The 16,292-nt window shown below is 51.3% G+C and overlaps 1 protein-coding gene across 1 annotated transcript in view; it reads left to right on the top strand.

Annotated features, from left to right (window-relative positions):
* Positions 1-1,269: 1,269 nt before the first annotated feature.
* SLC15A3 (solute carrier family 15 member 3) overlaps positions 1,270-16,292 on the top strand; it is a 115,038-nt gene continuing 100,015 nt past the window's right edge. The window contains exon 1 of the mRNA XM_069233033.1: positions 1,270-5,262. Within this exon, the coding sequence (XP_069089134.1) occupies positions 4,657-5,262 (606 nt within the window). The 5' untranslated portion in view covers positions 1,270-4,656. The remainder of the gene's footprint in view (positions 5,263-16,292) is intronic.

Genomic DNA, 16,292 nt, shown 5'->3' with positions numbered 1-16,292 from the left:
GAAACCAGAAGGACGGTCACCCAGGCCCTCGTCAGCAGCAGACTGGACTACGACAACGGTCTCTACGCTGTAACCACGGCCAAATTCCAGAAAAGACAGCAACGTTTACAGAACGCCTCTGCACGCCTCATCCTCGACATCCCATGCAGCAACCACATCTCAGCCCACCTGAGAGACCTACACTGGCTCCCCGTCAACAAGAGGATCACCTTCAAGCTCCTCACCCACGCCCACAAAGCACTCCACAACGCCGGCCCTGCCTACCTCAATGAGCGACTCCCCTTCTACACTCCCAACCGCCAACTACGCTCCACCAACCTCGCCCTCGCCACCGTTCCTCGCATCCACCGTACTACAGCCGGCGGCAGATCGTTCTCCCTCCTAGCCGCCAAGACCTGGAACTCCCTCCCCGTCCACCTACGACAGACCCAGGACCTGCTGACCTTCAGGAAATGCCTCAAGACCTGGCTGTTCGAGCAGTAGCACCTCCCCCTCCTCCTTCCCCCCTCAGTGCCTTGAGACCCTCATGGGTAAGTAGCGTGCTCTACAAATGAATGTTTGATTGAGTGATTGATTGATAGAGGGCGCTGAGCGGTGATGTGTTATGGGAGAGGTTGAGTGGATTTGTGGGTGGTCTGACGGGATGGGAGTGGGTCAGGTGGGAGTATTACAGGTGGGAGTGGGTGTGGTACAGGTGGGACTGTGGTGCATGGAGACGTGTGGGGCGCCAGGGGAGGTGTGTGAGGTGTGTGACAAAGGGCGGTGGGTGGTGATGTGCAATGGGGGAGGTTGGGTGGTAGATACGTGGGGAGGTGCAGTCGACATAGGTGTTTTGAGGGATGGAGAGGGGGGCAGGGGTACCTGAAGCGTGAAGGGGGGTCTGTGGGTGGTACAGAAAGCATTGGTGCTCAGAGGACCGGTTGCAGGTGGGCTTGGTTCATGGACGGATGGGAGGCCCCGGTTGGAGAGCCTGGGAGAGGGGGGCAGGTGATGCTGGATTGATGGAGAGGGGGAGGGAGACAGAAATGCACGCTTGACCGGGCTATGAATGAGGAAGTGGCGTCGGCCTCTCGCCTCTGATGACTTCACAGATAAAGTTTCACTTCTGTCTTTAAATCCGAAGTCAGGAGGCTCCCATGTGACCTCACGAGAAACCGGGAAGTGACTGGGGCCGGGCCTGAGGGCAGAGAGAGGCGGGGAGCCCCGAGGTACCGAGGAACCAGGACTGAGGGGTAGGGACTGAGGACCCGCGAGGGAACCAGAGCCAGCACCGAGGTACCCAGGACTGAGGACTGAGGACCCGAGGAACCGAGAGGGAACCAGAGCCAGCCCCGAGGCACCCAGGAACCAGGACTGAGGGGTAGGGACTGAGGAACCGAGAGGGAACCAGAGCCAGCCCCGAGGTGCCCAGGAACCAGGACTGAGTGATAGAGACTGAGGACCCGCGAGGGAACCAGAGACAGGCCCGAGGTACCCAGGAACCAGGACTGAGGGATGGAGACTGACTGAGGACCCGAGGTACCGAGAGGGAACCAGAGCCAGCCCCGAGTCACCCAGGAACCAGGACTGAGGGGTAGGGACTGAGGAACCGGGAGGGAACTAGAGCCAGCCCCGAGGTACCCAGGAACCAGGACTGAGGATCCGCGAGGGAACCAGAGCCAGCCCCGAGGCACCCAGGAACCAGGACTGAGGGGTAGGGACTGAGGAACCGAGAGGGAACCAGAGCCAGCCCCGAGGTGCCCAGGAACCAGGACTGAGTGATAGAGACTGAGGACCCGCGAGGGAACCAGAGACAGGCCCGAGGTACCCAGGAACCAGGACTGAGGGATGGAGACTGACTGAGGACCCGAGGTACCGAGAGGGAACCAGAGCCAGCCCCGAGTCACCCAGGAACCAGGACTGAGGGGTAGGGACTGAGGAACCGGGAGGGAACTAGAGCCAGCCCCGAGGTACCCAGGAACCAGGACTGAGGATCCGCGAGGGAACCAGAGCCAGCCCCGAGGTGCCCAGGAACCAGGACTGATGGATAGTGACTGAGGACCCGCAGGGGAACCAGAGCCAGCCCCGAGGTACCCAGGAACCAGGACTGAGGGATAGTGACTGAGGACCCGAGGTACCGAGAGGGAACCAGAGCCAGCCCCGAGGTACCCAGGAACCAGGACTGAGGATCCGCGAGGGAACCAGAGCCAGCCCCGAGGTGCCCAGGAACCAGGACTGAGGGATAGTGACTGAGGACCCGCAGGGGAACCAGAGCCAGCCCCGAGGTACCCAGGAACCAGGACTGAGGGATAGTGACTGAGGACCCGAGGTACCGAGAGGGAACCAGAGCCAGCCCCGAGGTACCCAGGAACCAAGACTGAGGGATGGAGACTGAGGTACTGAGGCGGTACTGAAAACCTGAGGTACCGAGAGAGAACCAGAGCCAGCCCCGAAGTACAGAGAAACCAGGACCCTTGTACTGAAGGATAGGGACTGAGGTACTGAGGCGGCACCGAAGACCCGAGGTAACCCGATCCAGCACAAATTTAAAGAGAAACACCAAGGTACCGAGAAAGAACGAGGAGCAAGCACTGAGGTACTGACAGGTCAGGAGTGGTACCGGAACAGAGGCACTGAGAAAGCAAGACCCGCTAATGAAGAACTCCAACCAAAGAAGAACAGGGCTGAGGTTCTGAGACACCCTGAGAAGATTGGACTGAGGTACTGGGAAAGAGAAACTCACCAGGAGAGGGAAACCAGGGCTGTAGTACTGATAAACTGAGATAACTGGACTGAGGTGCTGGGGAAGAGCAACTCACCAGAAGAGGGAAACCAGGACTGTAGTACTGAAAAACTCTGCGATAACTGGACTGAGGTACTCAGATGCCCTGAGGTATCAGGACTGATGCTGTAAACTAAGAAGGGTGTCGAGTAACCACAGTATACCAGGGTAAATAGCTCCTTGAGGTGCCAGTAACAAGGCACTAAGAAAGGAGACCAGAGCTACTGAAGCACAGAGTGACAGAGCCAGACACCAAGGGACAGAAAGACACACACACAGTCAGAAGTTAGACGCTGCAAAAACTGAAGAACATAAAGAGTGACAAAGACCAGGAGAGGTAGCCAGGACTAAAGAAGAAGACTGGAAATCACCATGACTCAGACAGCCTGAGAAACAGGTTCCCAGACAGACTAGACCCATAATCACACAGCCAAGGTGGCTCCAGTTTATTCAAGGTTCTAGAGTAGAGACAGCAACACATGCAGGCCGCGCTGGACAGACATACGGATACACTCATAGCGACTGCAGGTTACTCAAGGTCCTAAGATATAGGCCAAGACACGCGCAGACGAGGCCGGAGAGACAAACGGATACAGTCACGGTGACTCCAGCTTACTCAAGGTTCTAAGATATAGGCCAAGACACGCGCAGACGAGGCCGAAGAGACAAACGGATACAGTCATGGTGACTCCAGCTTACTCAAAGTTCTAAGATATAGGCCAAGACACGCGCAGACGAGGCTGAAGAGACAAACGGATACAGTCATGGTGACTCCAGCTTACTCAAGGTTCTAAGATATAGGCCAAGACACGCGCAGACGAGGCCGGACACACAAACGGATACAGTCATGGTGACTCCAGCTTACTCAAGGTTCTAAGATATAGGCCAAGACACGCGCAGTCGAGGCCGGACACACAAACGGATACAGTCATGGTGACTCCAGCTTACTCAAAGTTCTAAGATATAGGCCAAGACACGCGCAGACGAGGCCGAAGAGACAAACGGATACAGTCATGGTGACTCCAGCTTACTCAAGGTTCTAAGATATAGGCCAAGACACGCGCAGACGAGGCCGGACACACAAACGGATACAGTCATGGTGACTCCAGCTTACTCAAGGTTCTAAGATATAGGCCAAGACACACGCAGACGAGGCTGAAGAGACAAACGGATACAGTCATGGTGACTCCAGCTTACTCAAGGTTCTAAGATATAGGCCAAGACATGCAGACAAGGCCGGCCACACAAACGGATACAGTCATGGTGACTCCAGCTTACTCAAGGTTCTAAGATATAGGCCAAGACACGCAGACAAGGCCGGCCACACAAACGGATACAGTCATGGTGACTCCAGCTTACTCAAGGTTCTAAGATATAGGCCAAGACACGCGCAGACGAGGCCGAAGAGACAAACGGATACAGTCATGGTGACTCTAGCTTACTCAAAGTTCTAAGATATAGGCCAAGACAAGCGCAGACAAGGCCGAAGAGACAAACGGATACACTCATAGTGACTGCAGGTTACTCAAGGTCCTAAGATATAGGCCAAGACACGCGCAGACGAGGCCGGATAGACAAACGGATACAGTCATGGTGACTCCAGCTTAATCAAGGTTCTAAGATATAGGCCAAGACACGCGCAGAGGAGGCTGGACACACAAACGGATACAGTCATGGTGACTCCAGCTTACTCAAGGTTCTAAGATATAGGCCAAGACAAGCGCAGACGAGGCCGAAGAGACAAACGGATACACTCATAGTGACTGCAGGTTACTCAAGGTCCTAAGATATAGACCAAGACACGCGCAGACGAGGCCGGATAGACAAACGGATACAGTCATGGTGACTCCAGCTTAATCAAGGTTCTAGGGTGGTGGCCGAGACGCGTGCAGACGATGCCGGACAGACACACAGATACAGTCATGGACAGACAGGGTGGCACCATGGGGAGCCAGAATGGGGAGTGTAGGCCCCTGCTGGAGAAGGATCCATCAGACGCTCGCTGGACCCAGTTCATCTTCTCTGGCCGCAAGGTGGCCTGTGGCGCCATCTTGCTGGTGGAGATATTCGAGCGTCTGGCCTTTTTTGGCATTGTCTCCAACCTCGTGCTCTACCTCAACAGCTACCTCTTCAACTGGGGTGGCCCCCAGTCCTCGCAGACTGCTCTACTCTTTCTGGGGGCCTCCTATGTCTTGGCACCCCTCGGCGGCTGGCTGGCGGATGCCTACCTGGGACGCTATTGGACTATTCTGGCCAGTCTTGTGCTGTACCTGGTGGCAGCCTGCGTGCTGCCAGCCACCGCCTCTGACGACATCCGGCCATACCTATGTGGTGCCATGCCAGAAATTAACATCATCCCGAGATCATGCAACAGCTCCAGCGGGTGCGATGACCAGCTGCACTCACACTACTGTGCCCCCGTCATGTACACCGGCCTCCTACTTCTGGCCCTCGGCATCAGCTCCGTGAAGGCCAACGTGACCTCCTTTGGAGCCGACCAGGTGAGCACTATGGTGAAGTGTGGGTTGGTCCAGCCCCTGAGCTGGGTAGGAACAGGTGTGTAGGAGTGGTGTTAATACTTGTCTTGACCTACCTAGTCCTACCACCTATTGGCTACCAGAGGAGTGGTAACTTGGTAGGCCAAACCTTGATTGAGCAAAGTCATCATTAGAAGAATGTACTCAGTCCTCTAAAGTAGGGAGTGGGGTGCCACTGTGGTCCCAGGGTGCAGGTGGACACAGTAGTGAGAAGAGTGGGGAACATTAATAGGTGAGTCTGGAGGGAGGGTGAGTGATGTGCTACGCACATAATCCCACAAAATCCACAAATGTACTTGTCCTTAGGTGCTCCCTCTGCACACCGCACAAGGAGCCTGTGACTGACTAAGCCACTCAATCATTCATAATGCAGCACATGCCAAACTCTTAAGGCTACACACTCCCTATACTGAGCCACATGCCTTCATCCTTGATGCACCCAGGCGACATGTCCACCCTAGCGTCCACTGGTGCTCACAGCTGGTATATGTTTGTATCCTTTGAGTACCTCTTGTGTCTTTCAATTGCCAATCACAAGCCAAAGGCTTGCAAGATGTAGAGCCGCAGACTGTCCATGAGCCGCCTTTACAAGGCGGGACGAAGGAACAAAATGTAAGCACTTCACTGGCAGTGGATATGTTACATACAGGTGTATACATGCATATGGTGATTTCATAGCGAAAACCTAGCCAAGAAGCAGTAGAATTCCGGAGAGCACTCAAGACCTGGCTGTTCGACTGAGTCACCTGAATTATTATCACCCTCAAGCACCTGGATACCCTGTTGGATGATTAGTCACCCTATATAAATCCACTTGATTCATTTATTGATTGAGCGCTGTGCATGGTTGAGTTGGTAGGCACATCACTCCTAGATGAAGGTAGGCTGAGCCAAGTAGTCTTCAAGAAGTATTATTTCCCCCCTAGGCTTCTTGTCTGCATCACGTCTCCAACCCAACCACGTTCCTCTAATGTGAAGTGAAGCCTGAACAATTCACCATACACCCGAGTAATGCCACACATATGTGTAAATGAGGTGACCACCTAAATGCTGTCTGCACCATTCCCCATACTCCTCATAATTAGGTCCCACAGTGCTGCCAGCAGTAGTAAGATCTCCAAGTCTCAGATCTAAGTACTGCACCATGAGCCCTGCTCCACTTGCTTCCTACCCAATGAGGCTGTGTATTCAAACCAGGCACTCATACTACAAGTGTGGTGGTGGTGGGAACACTTGGGTGGTTACTCACACCCGCTTGCCTACAACTGAGGATAACATTCAGCCGCGTTCTTCTAGCGGTGATCAGACGTACCGAGTCGAACGTTGAAAGGTTGCACCTACATGGTGCCTGGTTCCCCATAGTCTGTTGATGGCAACACCTTAGTCTCAGGACCCCACTCCTTTGAAGTAACCTTCAACACGCAAGCACAACACCGATCCTCACCGGGGGCTCCTAACCATAGCATAACTAGCTCTCAAACCAGTATAGAAAAACTGGACAGCTGGCTCGTTCTCTGTCTCTTGGACCATCCAGGTGCCACACACCAAGGTGTGTGCCCCCCTGGAAAAGGACACAATTCTTCTGCTTCTGGCAGACTCTGGATTCCCAGTTATCTTTAGCTGCATGCATCCCCCGTAGGCCCAGGCAAACAGATACATTTCTTGGTACGATGTGGAGGGCATGGAGAGGTTATCATTGCTCCCTGACTGGGTCGAGCAACCAGTTGTCTAGTCGTGAAAGACCTATTTTGGGTTACCAAGAGCTTCTGAGGGTTACAGCTCGCCCGTTACTTACTATTGGTTGGCTTTATTGTCATTTTTACTTGTTTCTTTTTTTGTGGGTTTTGTTGCCCATCTTGTCTTTGTCCCTCCCCTGGAGCATAGCCTCTTTACCACTCTCTCACCCTCTTTATCAGCCTCTTTATCACTGATCTCTCTCACGTGTACTTCTCCCCCGCCACCCCCACATTTCATAAACCCCGCGCTCTGTGTTGGTGTCTCCTTGTATACCACTGGGCGTGTTTAACAGCCACTCAGAACAAAGTTTGCAGTAATAAATTGACCTCCATGCCTCTCGCATATTTTAACAAACAAATCCAGTTGTAAAGCAATTTGCGTGAAGAATTATCAGTCTGAGACAGTGTTCTGTGAGGCACCGAAGAATGGAGCAGATTATAGGGTCCAATCTCCATTTTTAATACATGCAACAAATATCACACATACAGTTTCAAAATACTCTTTTAGAGCCTTTTACAATTGTTTTCAGACCACGAAATTATGACTTGTTCATTTGACCAGTTGTACATGTTCAGCTGGCTTTTTCTTGAGAATGCAGCACACTTAGAAAGAGGAATAAACAAGGGGAAATAAATATATTTCACGTTCTTGAACCTCTATCGGGAAGGCATACTATTTTGACACATTCCCAGGTTTAGTGGTCTTGGTAAATCTGGGACTATGCCAAAGATCATGCGTGGGTGTGTGGGAACACCCACGCTCCACCTATAAAACGCCTTTGGGTGCAGAGGAATGCAAGGCAATGCCTTGCGCTGCCTTGCGTTACTCCAGATATACCAAGCCACATAGGGCCACGCAAGGTGGCTTTGCATTGCTTACTAAATCTGGGAATATGCCAAAGATCATGCGTGGGTGTGTGGGAACACCCACGCTTCACATACGCAACGCCTTCGGGTGCAGAGGAATGCAAGGCAGTGCCGTGCGTTACTCCAGATATACCACGCCACATAGGGCCACGCAAGGTGGCTTTGCGTTGCTTCGTAAATCTGGGAATATGCCAAAGATCATGCGTGGGTGTGTGGGAACACCCACGCTCCACCTACACAACGCCTTCGGGTGCAGAGGAATGCAAGGCAATGCCTTGCGCTGCCTTGCGTTACTCCAGATATACCAAGCCACATAGGGCCACGCAAGGTGGCTTTGCATTGCTTACTAAATCTGGGAATATGCCAAAGATCATGCGTGGGTGTGTGGGAACGCCCACGCTCCACCTACGCAACGCCTTCGGGTGCAGAGGAATGCAAGGCAGTGCCGTGCGTTACTCCAGATATACCACGCCACATAGGGCCACGCAAGGTGGCTTTGCGTTGCTTGGTAAGTCTGGTTTAAAGATTGCTATGGCGTCACTTTGCACGACACAAGGGCAACACAATCCTTTGATAAATCTAGCTCATTGTTTCAGGTTACTTGTTCCTTCATATTGAAATGTCGAAGTAAAACTATCGTGCAGGTTTTGTTAAATGCAGAGGTGTACCTAGTAATAATTTGACTGGCAGAGTAGCACCGATGCCCAAGGGGGCTCTGGGGCCACTAACCCCCAAATATTGCTGCTTTTTACAGGTCTATCCTCTAAGGAGAAGAGACTGCTTTGGTCTGTGGATGCTAAAAAGTTTTGAGATTAAAGAAATGCTCGAATAGATTCCACCATGAAGAGGTCTGCTTAACTCTTTCTGGGCTGGGCCATTGTTCGAGGGTGTAGCTGTCCTTCATTCTGGGGGTGCAGTGTTCAAGGCAAGAGTGCAGTGATGTGTCTTTGTTTCTGTGGGGGGGGGCACAGTTGAAGGGTGCAGTGGTGCTTCTTTGTTTCAGGATGGGCACTGTTAGGAGTGCAGCTGTGCTTCTTTGGTCCTGGAGAGGACTCCTTGAGGGTGCAGGGTGCATCTTTGTTTCTGGGGGGCATTGTTCAAGGGTGCAGCAGTATACCTTTGTTTCTGGGGGGGCAAGGGTGCAGCAACGTGTCTTTGTTTCTGGGGGGTATTGTTCAAGGGCGCAGCAGTGTTTCTTTGTTTCTGGGGGTGCAGTGTTCCAGGATGCAACAGCGTGCCTGTGTTTCTGGGGCAATGTTTAAGGGTGCAGCATTGCATCTTTGTTTTTTGGGGGGCACTGTTTTAGGGTGCAGTGGCGCTTATTTGTTTGTGGGGGCACAGTTCAAGGATGCAGAGGTGTCTTTGTTTCTGGGGGGCACATTTCAAGGGTGCAGCAGCGTGCCTTTGTTTCAGAGAGGCAGTGTTTAAGGGTGCAGTGTTCAGTGCTTAATTTGTAAATAAAAACGTACCGGTGCTCAAAGCCCACCTCTTAAACATGGCGCTGCTGCAATAAAATGTTTGAACACGGAATACTGAGGCAGCGTAATCCTGAAGCCATCTCGGGCCTTTTCAGTCCATTTACAGCCACTCTCAGCCCCTTCAGCTCACTCTTGCAGCTCTGTGCTTTCTCCCTTTGTGAAGCTTTTCCGTGTTTCTCTTCCTCCGTCTGTCCCATATGTGTCTTTTGCTCGCAGTAAATGCTTGAGGCAGAAAAATAAGCCCCGGCCCTCAAAAATAAGTGCCGGTGCTTAGCACCGGTTACAACAAGCACAAATTAAGCACTGGCAGTGTTTCATCTTTGTTTCTTGGGGGCCACTGTTCAAAGGTGCAGCAGTGCTTCTTTGTTTCCTGGGGAGACTCTCTACAAGGGTGCAGCGGCTCTTCTTTGTTTGGGGGTTACAGTTCAAGAGTGCAGTTGCGCTTGTTTGTGGGGGCACAGTTCAAGGGTGCAGTGGTGTGTCCTTGTTTCTGGGGTGCACATTTCAAGGGTGCAGCAGCGTGCCTTTGTTTCTGAGGGGCAGTGTTTAAGGGTTCAGCATTGCATCTTTGTTATGGGGGCACAGTTCAAGGGTGCTGCAGTGCTTTATGTTTCCTGTGGGGACACTGCACAAGGGTGCAGCGGCTCTTTGTTTCGGGGGGCACAGTTCAATGGTGCAGTGGTGCTTCTTTGTTTCTGGGGAGCACTTTTAATAAATGTCTGTCTAAGCAGTGATATAATCTGATGTACTAAGGTGAAAGGCTTCTGCATGCTAAAAAAAATATACAGTTTTTGGAATTTGAAAAAAATGTATCCTATTTGCACATTATGGGGGTCATTCTGACCCTGGCGGCCGGTGGCCCTGGCCACGGGAGCACCGCCAACAGGCTGGCGGTGCTCCCACGAGCATTCTGACTGCGGCGGTTCAGCCGCGGTCAGAAGCGGCAAGTCGGCGGGCTCCCGCCGACTTACCGCTGCTCGGGGGAATCCTTCATGGCGGCGGAGCGCGCTCCGCCGCCATGAGGATTCTGACAGCCCCTACCGCCATCCTGTTCATGGCAGGAAACCCGCCATGAACAGGATGGCGGTAGGGGGTGCCGCGGGGCCCCTGGGGGCCCCTGCCGTGCCCATGCCAATGGCATGGGGACGGCAGGGGCCCCCGTAAGAGGGCCCGCAAAGTATTTCAGTGTCTGCCTTGCAGACATTGAAATACGCGACGGGTGCAACTGCACCCGTCGCACCCCTGCAACTACGCCGGCTCAATTCTGAGCCGGCGTCCTCGTTGCAGGGGCATTTCCTCTGGGCCAGCGGGCGCTCTTTTGGAGAGCGCCCGCCGGGCCAGAGGAAATGTCTGAATGGCCGCCGCGGTCTTTTGACCGCGGTGCGGTCATTTGGCGGCGTACATAGTCAGAATCACCCCCTATGTTTGTTGCATGATACACATGCCAAGTGCATTCAAGGCTCGGCTCGTGGACGGACTCTTGGAGCCAAGCCAGACCCATGGCTCAACTCTGACACCCTTTTCTATTTGTGAATTGGGCTTAGTACATGGGGCCATCAGTCACTTGCTAATATGATGTGGAAAAGGTGAGGACTAGAAACATGCAGCACGTGCACCAGTTTGACAATGTTACTAATAAAAACCCTTGCAGCAGAGAGTGCGTGCAGTGACAATACATTCAAAATAGGTGATCCCAGGGCGTAGACTACAGGCCGTTGTGTTGCACTTTACCATAGTCGTGAGTTTCCAGAAAGAACAACCAGGCCCAGGTGGGACAGCCAGCAGCGTAGCTTCAGGGGAGTGTTTTGGGTGTTACACCCCTCAAATGCATTCTTGGTTTGGTAGTTCATTCTGGTGGCCTGGAGTCAAGTCTGCTCTGTCTGTGTCAGTTTCTCTCATCGTTCTCATCGCACTAAGAGGTTTTACCTTGTTTATTTTTTGGATCTGAAATATATATATAGTGACTGGTTTACCAAAACAGTATTACATCTGCACAGAGACAGGTACCAGTTGAATGGGTGCAAATGTAATACTTTTTGGAATTCACAAACATTGGCAGTAGTAGGCTTGGAAAGCCCTTCCAGTCTGAACTTTCCAGGCATAGGACTGTCAATCAAACACTGAAAAGTTATTGGGGTAAATGCTTGCAAATAGTATAACCAGTGGCAATCGCTCGGGGGTACTGTTCCAACCCATCGTTTTTTACCCATTGTGCCACTCGAGAAGAGACCCACCTAATGCAAATCAGTACTGACCCTGCTTCTCATGGAAACCGTTCATCCTGAACCTTGGGGATCAGCGACAGAATATCGGAAACACAAATATTGTGTGGACAGAATATCGCGTCAAAAATATCGAGGACAAAAATATCGAGAATATAAGTGCACATAGGTAAGTATAGATTTACTGTTCTTAACTCCACATCTATGTACCTTGAAGATATATATATATATCGTCAAAGCACATATATATGGAGTTTTATATAGTAAAACTTTATTTACCCATAGAAAATGAACTCATGATATGATTTTCCTCGATATTTTTGACCCACGATATCTGTGTTTCCAATATTTTGTCCAAATATCGAACCTTGGTCATCTCACCCCTCCACCCTGCAGCTCACTGCTTTCATAGTTGGGGAATTTGAGGTTCACACCACCTGAATCTCATTGTCTAACCCACGCCCTTGCATTACGTACTCTCGCCAAAGCGAGAATAACAGCTTTGGAGATCACTTTCAGATCCCAAGCCCCAAATCCCCTCAGCTTTCATAGTTTGGGAAGCCAGCGTCCCTCCCACAATGCCATTTACTTTGTGGGTTTGCCATACCACCCGATGGATTTCAGAGCTCTGTCTCAGGCCGCTATCGCTACCCAAGTTGCTGGAAGGAGAATTTGATTCCCCCGACCTCCATATAGATAATGTAGACAGGACCTTGAGTCCCCTTGTGACCATTTCAGTCTGAATGTTGAGTGTCCAGGGAGGTAAAAAACAGTTGTTGACAGTAATGAGGTGGGACGCCCAATAACAAGCGCGCACATCTGGCTGAGCTGTTCCAACATTATATTGATTTGAATGTAGATTTTTTAGGGCTATTTTGGGGTGCTTGCCATCCCATGATAGGGTTCGCATATCTCCCTCTATTGTGGTGAAGGTCTCCAGGGGGGTCGGATAATACGTATTCTGTAGGGCATAAAGTAACTTGGGTAACAACACCATCTCAAACATGGCTGCTCTCCCTAGCAGTGTGAGGGACAGTCCCTGCCCCCTCTCCATGTCCTCCCGGCAGGTTCGTATCACTTTCCCGACATTATTTTCAAAGTATATCTCCTTTCGTAGTGTCATAAATATGCCTAGGTATTTAAATCCAAGGGTGGCGTGTGGCAGACGATGGGGGAGCGGAGGTATCTCGATCTCACTCTGCGGAAGTTACGCACCGACCTGTCCCAATTAATGTAGTAGCCTGAATAGCTCCCATAATCTTCAAACAGAAGGAAAAGCAGAGGGGGTGCAGGATGAGCATTGTAATTTAAAGAAGGATGTTGTCCACATAAAGCAAGATCTCCTGAAATGGGGTCCCACCTGAGAAATTAAACCCTGGATATCGGGGTGTTCACGGACCCTACATGCCACTGATTCTATAGTGAGGGCAAATAGGGGAAGGGGAACTCTGCCTCGCACCCCTACTTATAGGAAACTCTGAGGATATCACCCCATTCACTCTGATGGAGGCTACTGGTGCCTGGTACAAGAGTTTAACTAATTTCCTATAGCGCGGACCAAACTCAAATTTCACCACTGTATGTTCAAGGAAGGGCCAGTGCACAGCATCAAATGCCTTTGCAGCGTCTAAAACTAAAAAAGGCGTATGGTTAAATTTTTTATTTCATTTAACTTGTTATGCAAGCATCTAAGATTATATCGTGTGGACCTACCGGGCATAAAGCCTGACTGGTCGCGGTGCATCAGTGGTGCAATAGCTTGTATAAGTTTAGTGGCTATGATAGTGGCAGTATGTTCACCTCTGTATTGAGCGGGGAGATCAGACGATATGAACCACAGTGGGGTTTACCGTCTTTGTGTATCTCTACTATAATTGCCCTCCTAAGGTCCGGGGGAGAATCCCCTGCTGGTCAGCCTCCGAAAAGCTGGGGTCCTAGCAGATCTGTGTATTGCTTGCAGAATTCCACAGGGATTCAATTGGGACCCGGGTCTTTTTGGAGTTGAGCTTCGCTGTGACGGCTCAGACTTCTGCCCATATAATCTTAGTCTCAAGTGTTTCTCAAGCTTCCTCATCTAGTACAGGAGTCATGACCGAGTCTAGAAAAGATGCTATCGTGGGCTGTGCCTGCAGTGGGCTAGCTCTATAGAGGTCCTCATACTAGCGAGCGAAAGTTCATCAGAGTTCGCAACCTCTCCTTCTGGGACAACTATCCGGTGAATCCACATAGCTTCTACTTCCTTCCTTCCCAGCCAGGCCAGAAGCTTTCAGGCTTTGTCATCCACATCATACAGCCTGTGTAAGGTAGCATTTGATTTTTGGCACTTTCTTGTGCCAGGGTTTGATACTCTTCCCTCAGCAGTGCTAGTCATCGAAGGACAGGAGGTCAGACTCTGGTCCCAAAGTTTTCTCAAGCTCCAGCAATTGACCCTCCAGTCGTTCTACAGAATTGAGGCCCTCATTACCAGTGTGGCGGTCTCTAGACCGCCACACTCGCGGTCGCGGTAGGGTCGGACTGCCGCCAAAGTGGAGGTCCAACCTCCACATTACAACCGTGGCAAAAGCACCACACTCGGACCACCGGCACCGCCACTTTTAGGGATTATGACCCCTGTATCCGCCAGCTTTTGCATGGCGGTTCCACCGCCATGCAAAGGTTGGCATAGACGGGGTACTGGGGTAATGGGGGCCCCTGCACTGTCCATGCACTTGTGTCATGCTTTTCACTGCCTGAATTACAGGCAGTAAAAAGTACGACAGGTGCTGTTGCACCCGACGCACCACAACATAGTCACCGGCTCAATTACGAGCCAGTGTCACTGTTGTGGTGAGTTTCCCACTGGGCCAGCGGGAAACTCGTAATAGGGCCAGCGGGTGAAAAACCGGAGTGGCGGTCTTCCGGCCCAAAGAGTTAGGCGGGCAGCCCCCGCCACCCGCCAAACTCATAATAAGGCCCTGAATGTCCCCTTTCTTTTCTGTGCAATCAGAGTTTGGGCCCTGCCTCGAAGGACTGTCTTGTAGGCTTCCCATAGCACTATATTAGATGCAACTGAATTCTAATTTTCCTTAAAGTAGAGCTCAGTGACTACCCTGAGTCCGACCAATACATCTCGATCTCGTAGGTCCCAGGTGTTCAATTTCCAGCCTGTCCCATCCCTAGCCCCTCTGCCCAATCTCACTAACAGGGTGAATGATTCCAGAGGCCTCTGGAAAGTTAGTCAGTCTGCTGCATTATATTAACTTCCACTGCCACGACAATGATATAATGTAAACAGAAAAAACTCTGTTGGCCCCAGAGAAGTAAGAGTAACTCTTTTCATGGGGGTGAGCCTGTCTCCAAAGACCTGAAAGGCCTAAGGCATTCGTAAAGCATGCAAGCTGGGCAGGGTGTGTAGTAGAACCCACAGGGCTTGCCCTGTCTTGTTCAGGTATCATTGAAATTTCCACCCACCTCATGGCACGAGGACTCTGCTTCTAAGAGAATACTAGCCAATTTCTCCAGGGTAGGGGCCTGTAGCTGGGGGGTGCCTATACACTAATCAAAGTAACATCTGTCTGTCTCCAAAGTCCCTTTACTGCAACATATCTTCCTAGTGGATCTATCCATTGTTTCATGATTGTAAAGGGAAGGTTCTTTCTGATATGAATAGCCACTCTCCTAGACCCGGATGTGTATTCTCAGTGTGAAAGTGTTATATAGGCTCCCCTCCCCAAAAATCTACACTGTGTCCCCTTAAGATGGGTTTCTTGCAAGAATCCCACAGATGGTTGAATTTGTTTAATATATTGGGCCACTAATCCCTTCTTGACCTTGTCTCGTAGGCCATTCACGTTCCAGGAAAGGACTTCGATCATCCTATCGTCTGTCAGTGGGGTACTCCTATATTGAAGTGAGGACAGGAAGCACCATGAGCAGGGTGGCTGTCTATTCAGTGGCTGAGGATTAAAGCGATGTATGTGTCCCCAGCCAGGGCCGGGAGGCAACCAATGTGTCTGTGATTTCCCTCCCTCAATGATGGGGGTGTCCAGGACCTGCTTAAGCATTAGTTGGCATAACAGTGTCTGTACCCACTGAACTTCACAACCACAAAACCCCAAACTAATCACCCGTTCCACCCCCTTCCCACCCCACAAAGACCTCTGCGAGTAAAACCCATCTTAACTAAACGTAAACTACTCGACAGGGGAGACTGAGAGGTCTGTAACCCACCACCCCCTCTCACTAACTCAGTCCCACAAACTTCACAAACAAGAGCAGAGCCAACTGTCCCTGTTAACAGTGACTCTGTGTTAGAAAACAAACAAGTTTGTCTCTCTGTAAGGATCATGTCTCTATCTCAAATGTTCAGGAATCATGCAATCACAGTCCTGGAGGGGGGCTCAGGAGGGGGTTTTCCCCCAATGTACGATGCACCCTTTCCATAACCAAGCAGGGGAATAATGTGAGGATAGAGGGTGGCCATCGTCCAGGAACTGCCTGGTGTAAGGGCCCTCGACCCCTTTAGGGAGGAACCCTAAGAAACTTAAATTGTTCCCCTGAACACCGTTTTTGGCATCTTCCAGTCTCTGCAGCACATCTTTGGGGTGAACTGTGTGGGAGTGGGGTGGCAAATGCTGCAGTGTCCCTTCCAACCTCACCATGGCCTCAAAAATCATGCTGCATCAGGCCTATGTTGACCCAGGTATGCACCC

Source organism: Pleurodeles waltl, chromosome 4_2 (assembly GCF_031143425.1).
Source record: "Pleurodeles waltl isolate 20211129_DDA chromosome 4_2, aPleWal1.hap1.20221129, whole genome shotgun sequence".
Lineage (NCBI taxonomy): Eukaryota > Metazoa > Chordata > Amphibia > Caudata > Salamandridae > Pleurodeles > Pleurodeles waltl.
This window is presented reverse-complemented; position numbering and strand designations above follow the sequence as displayed.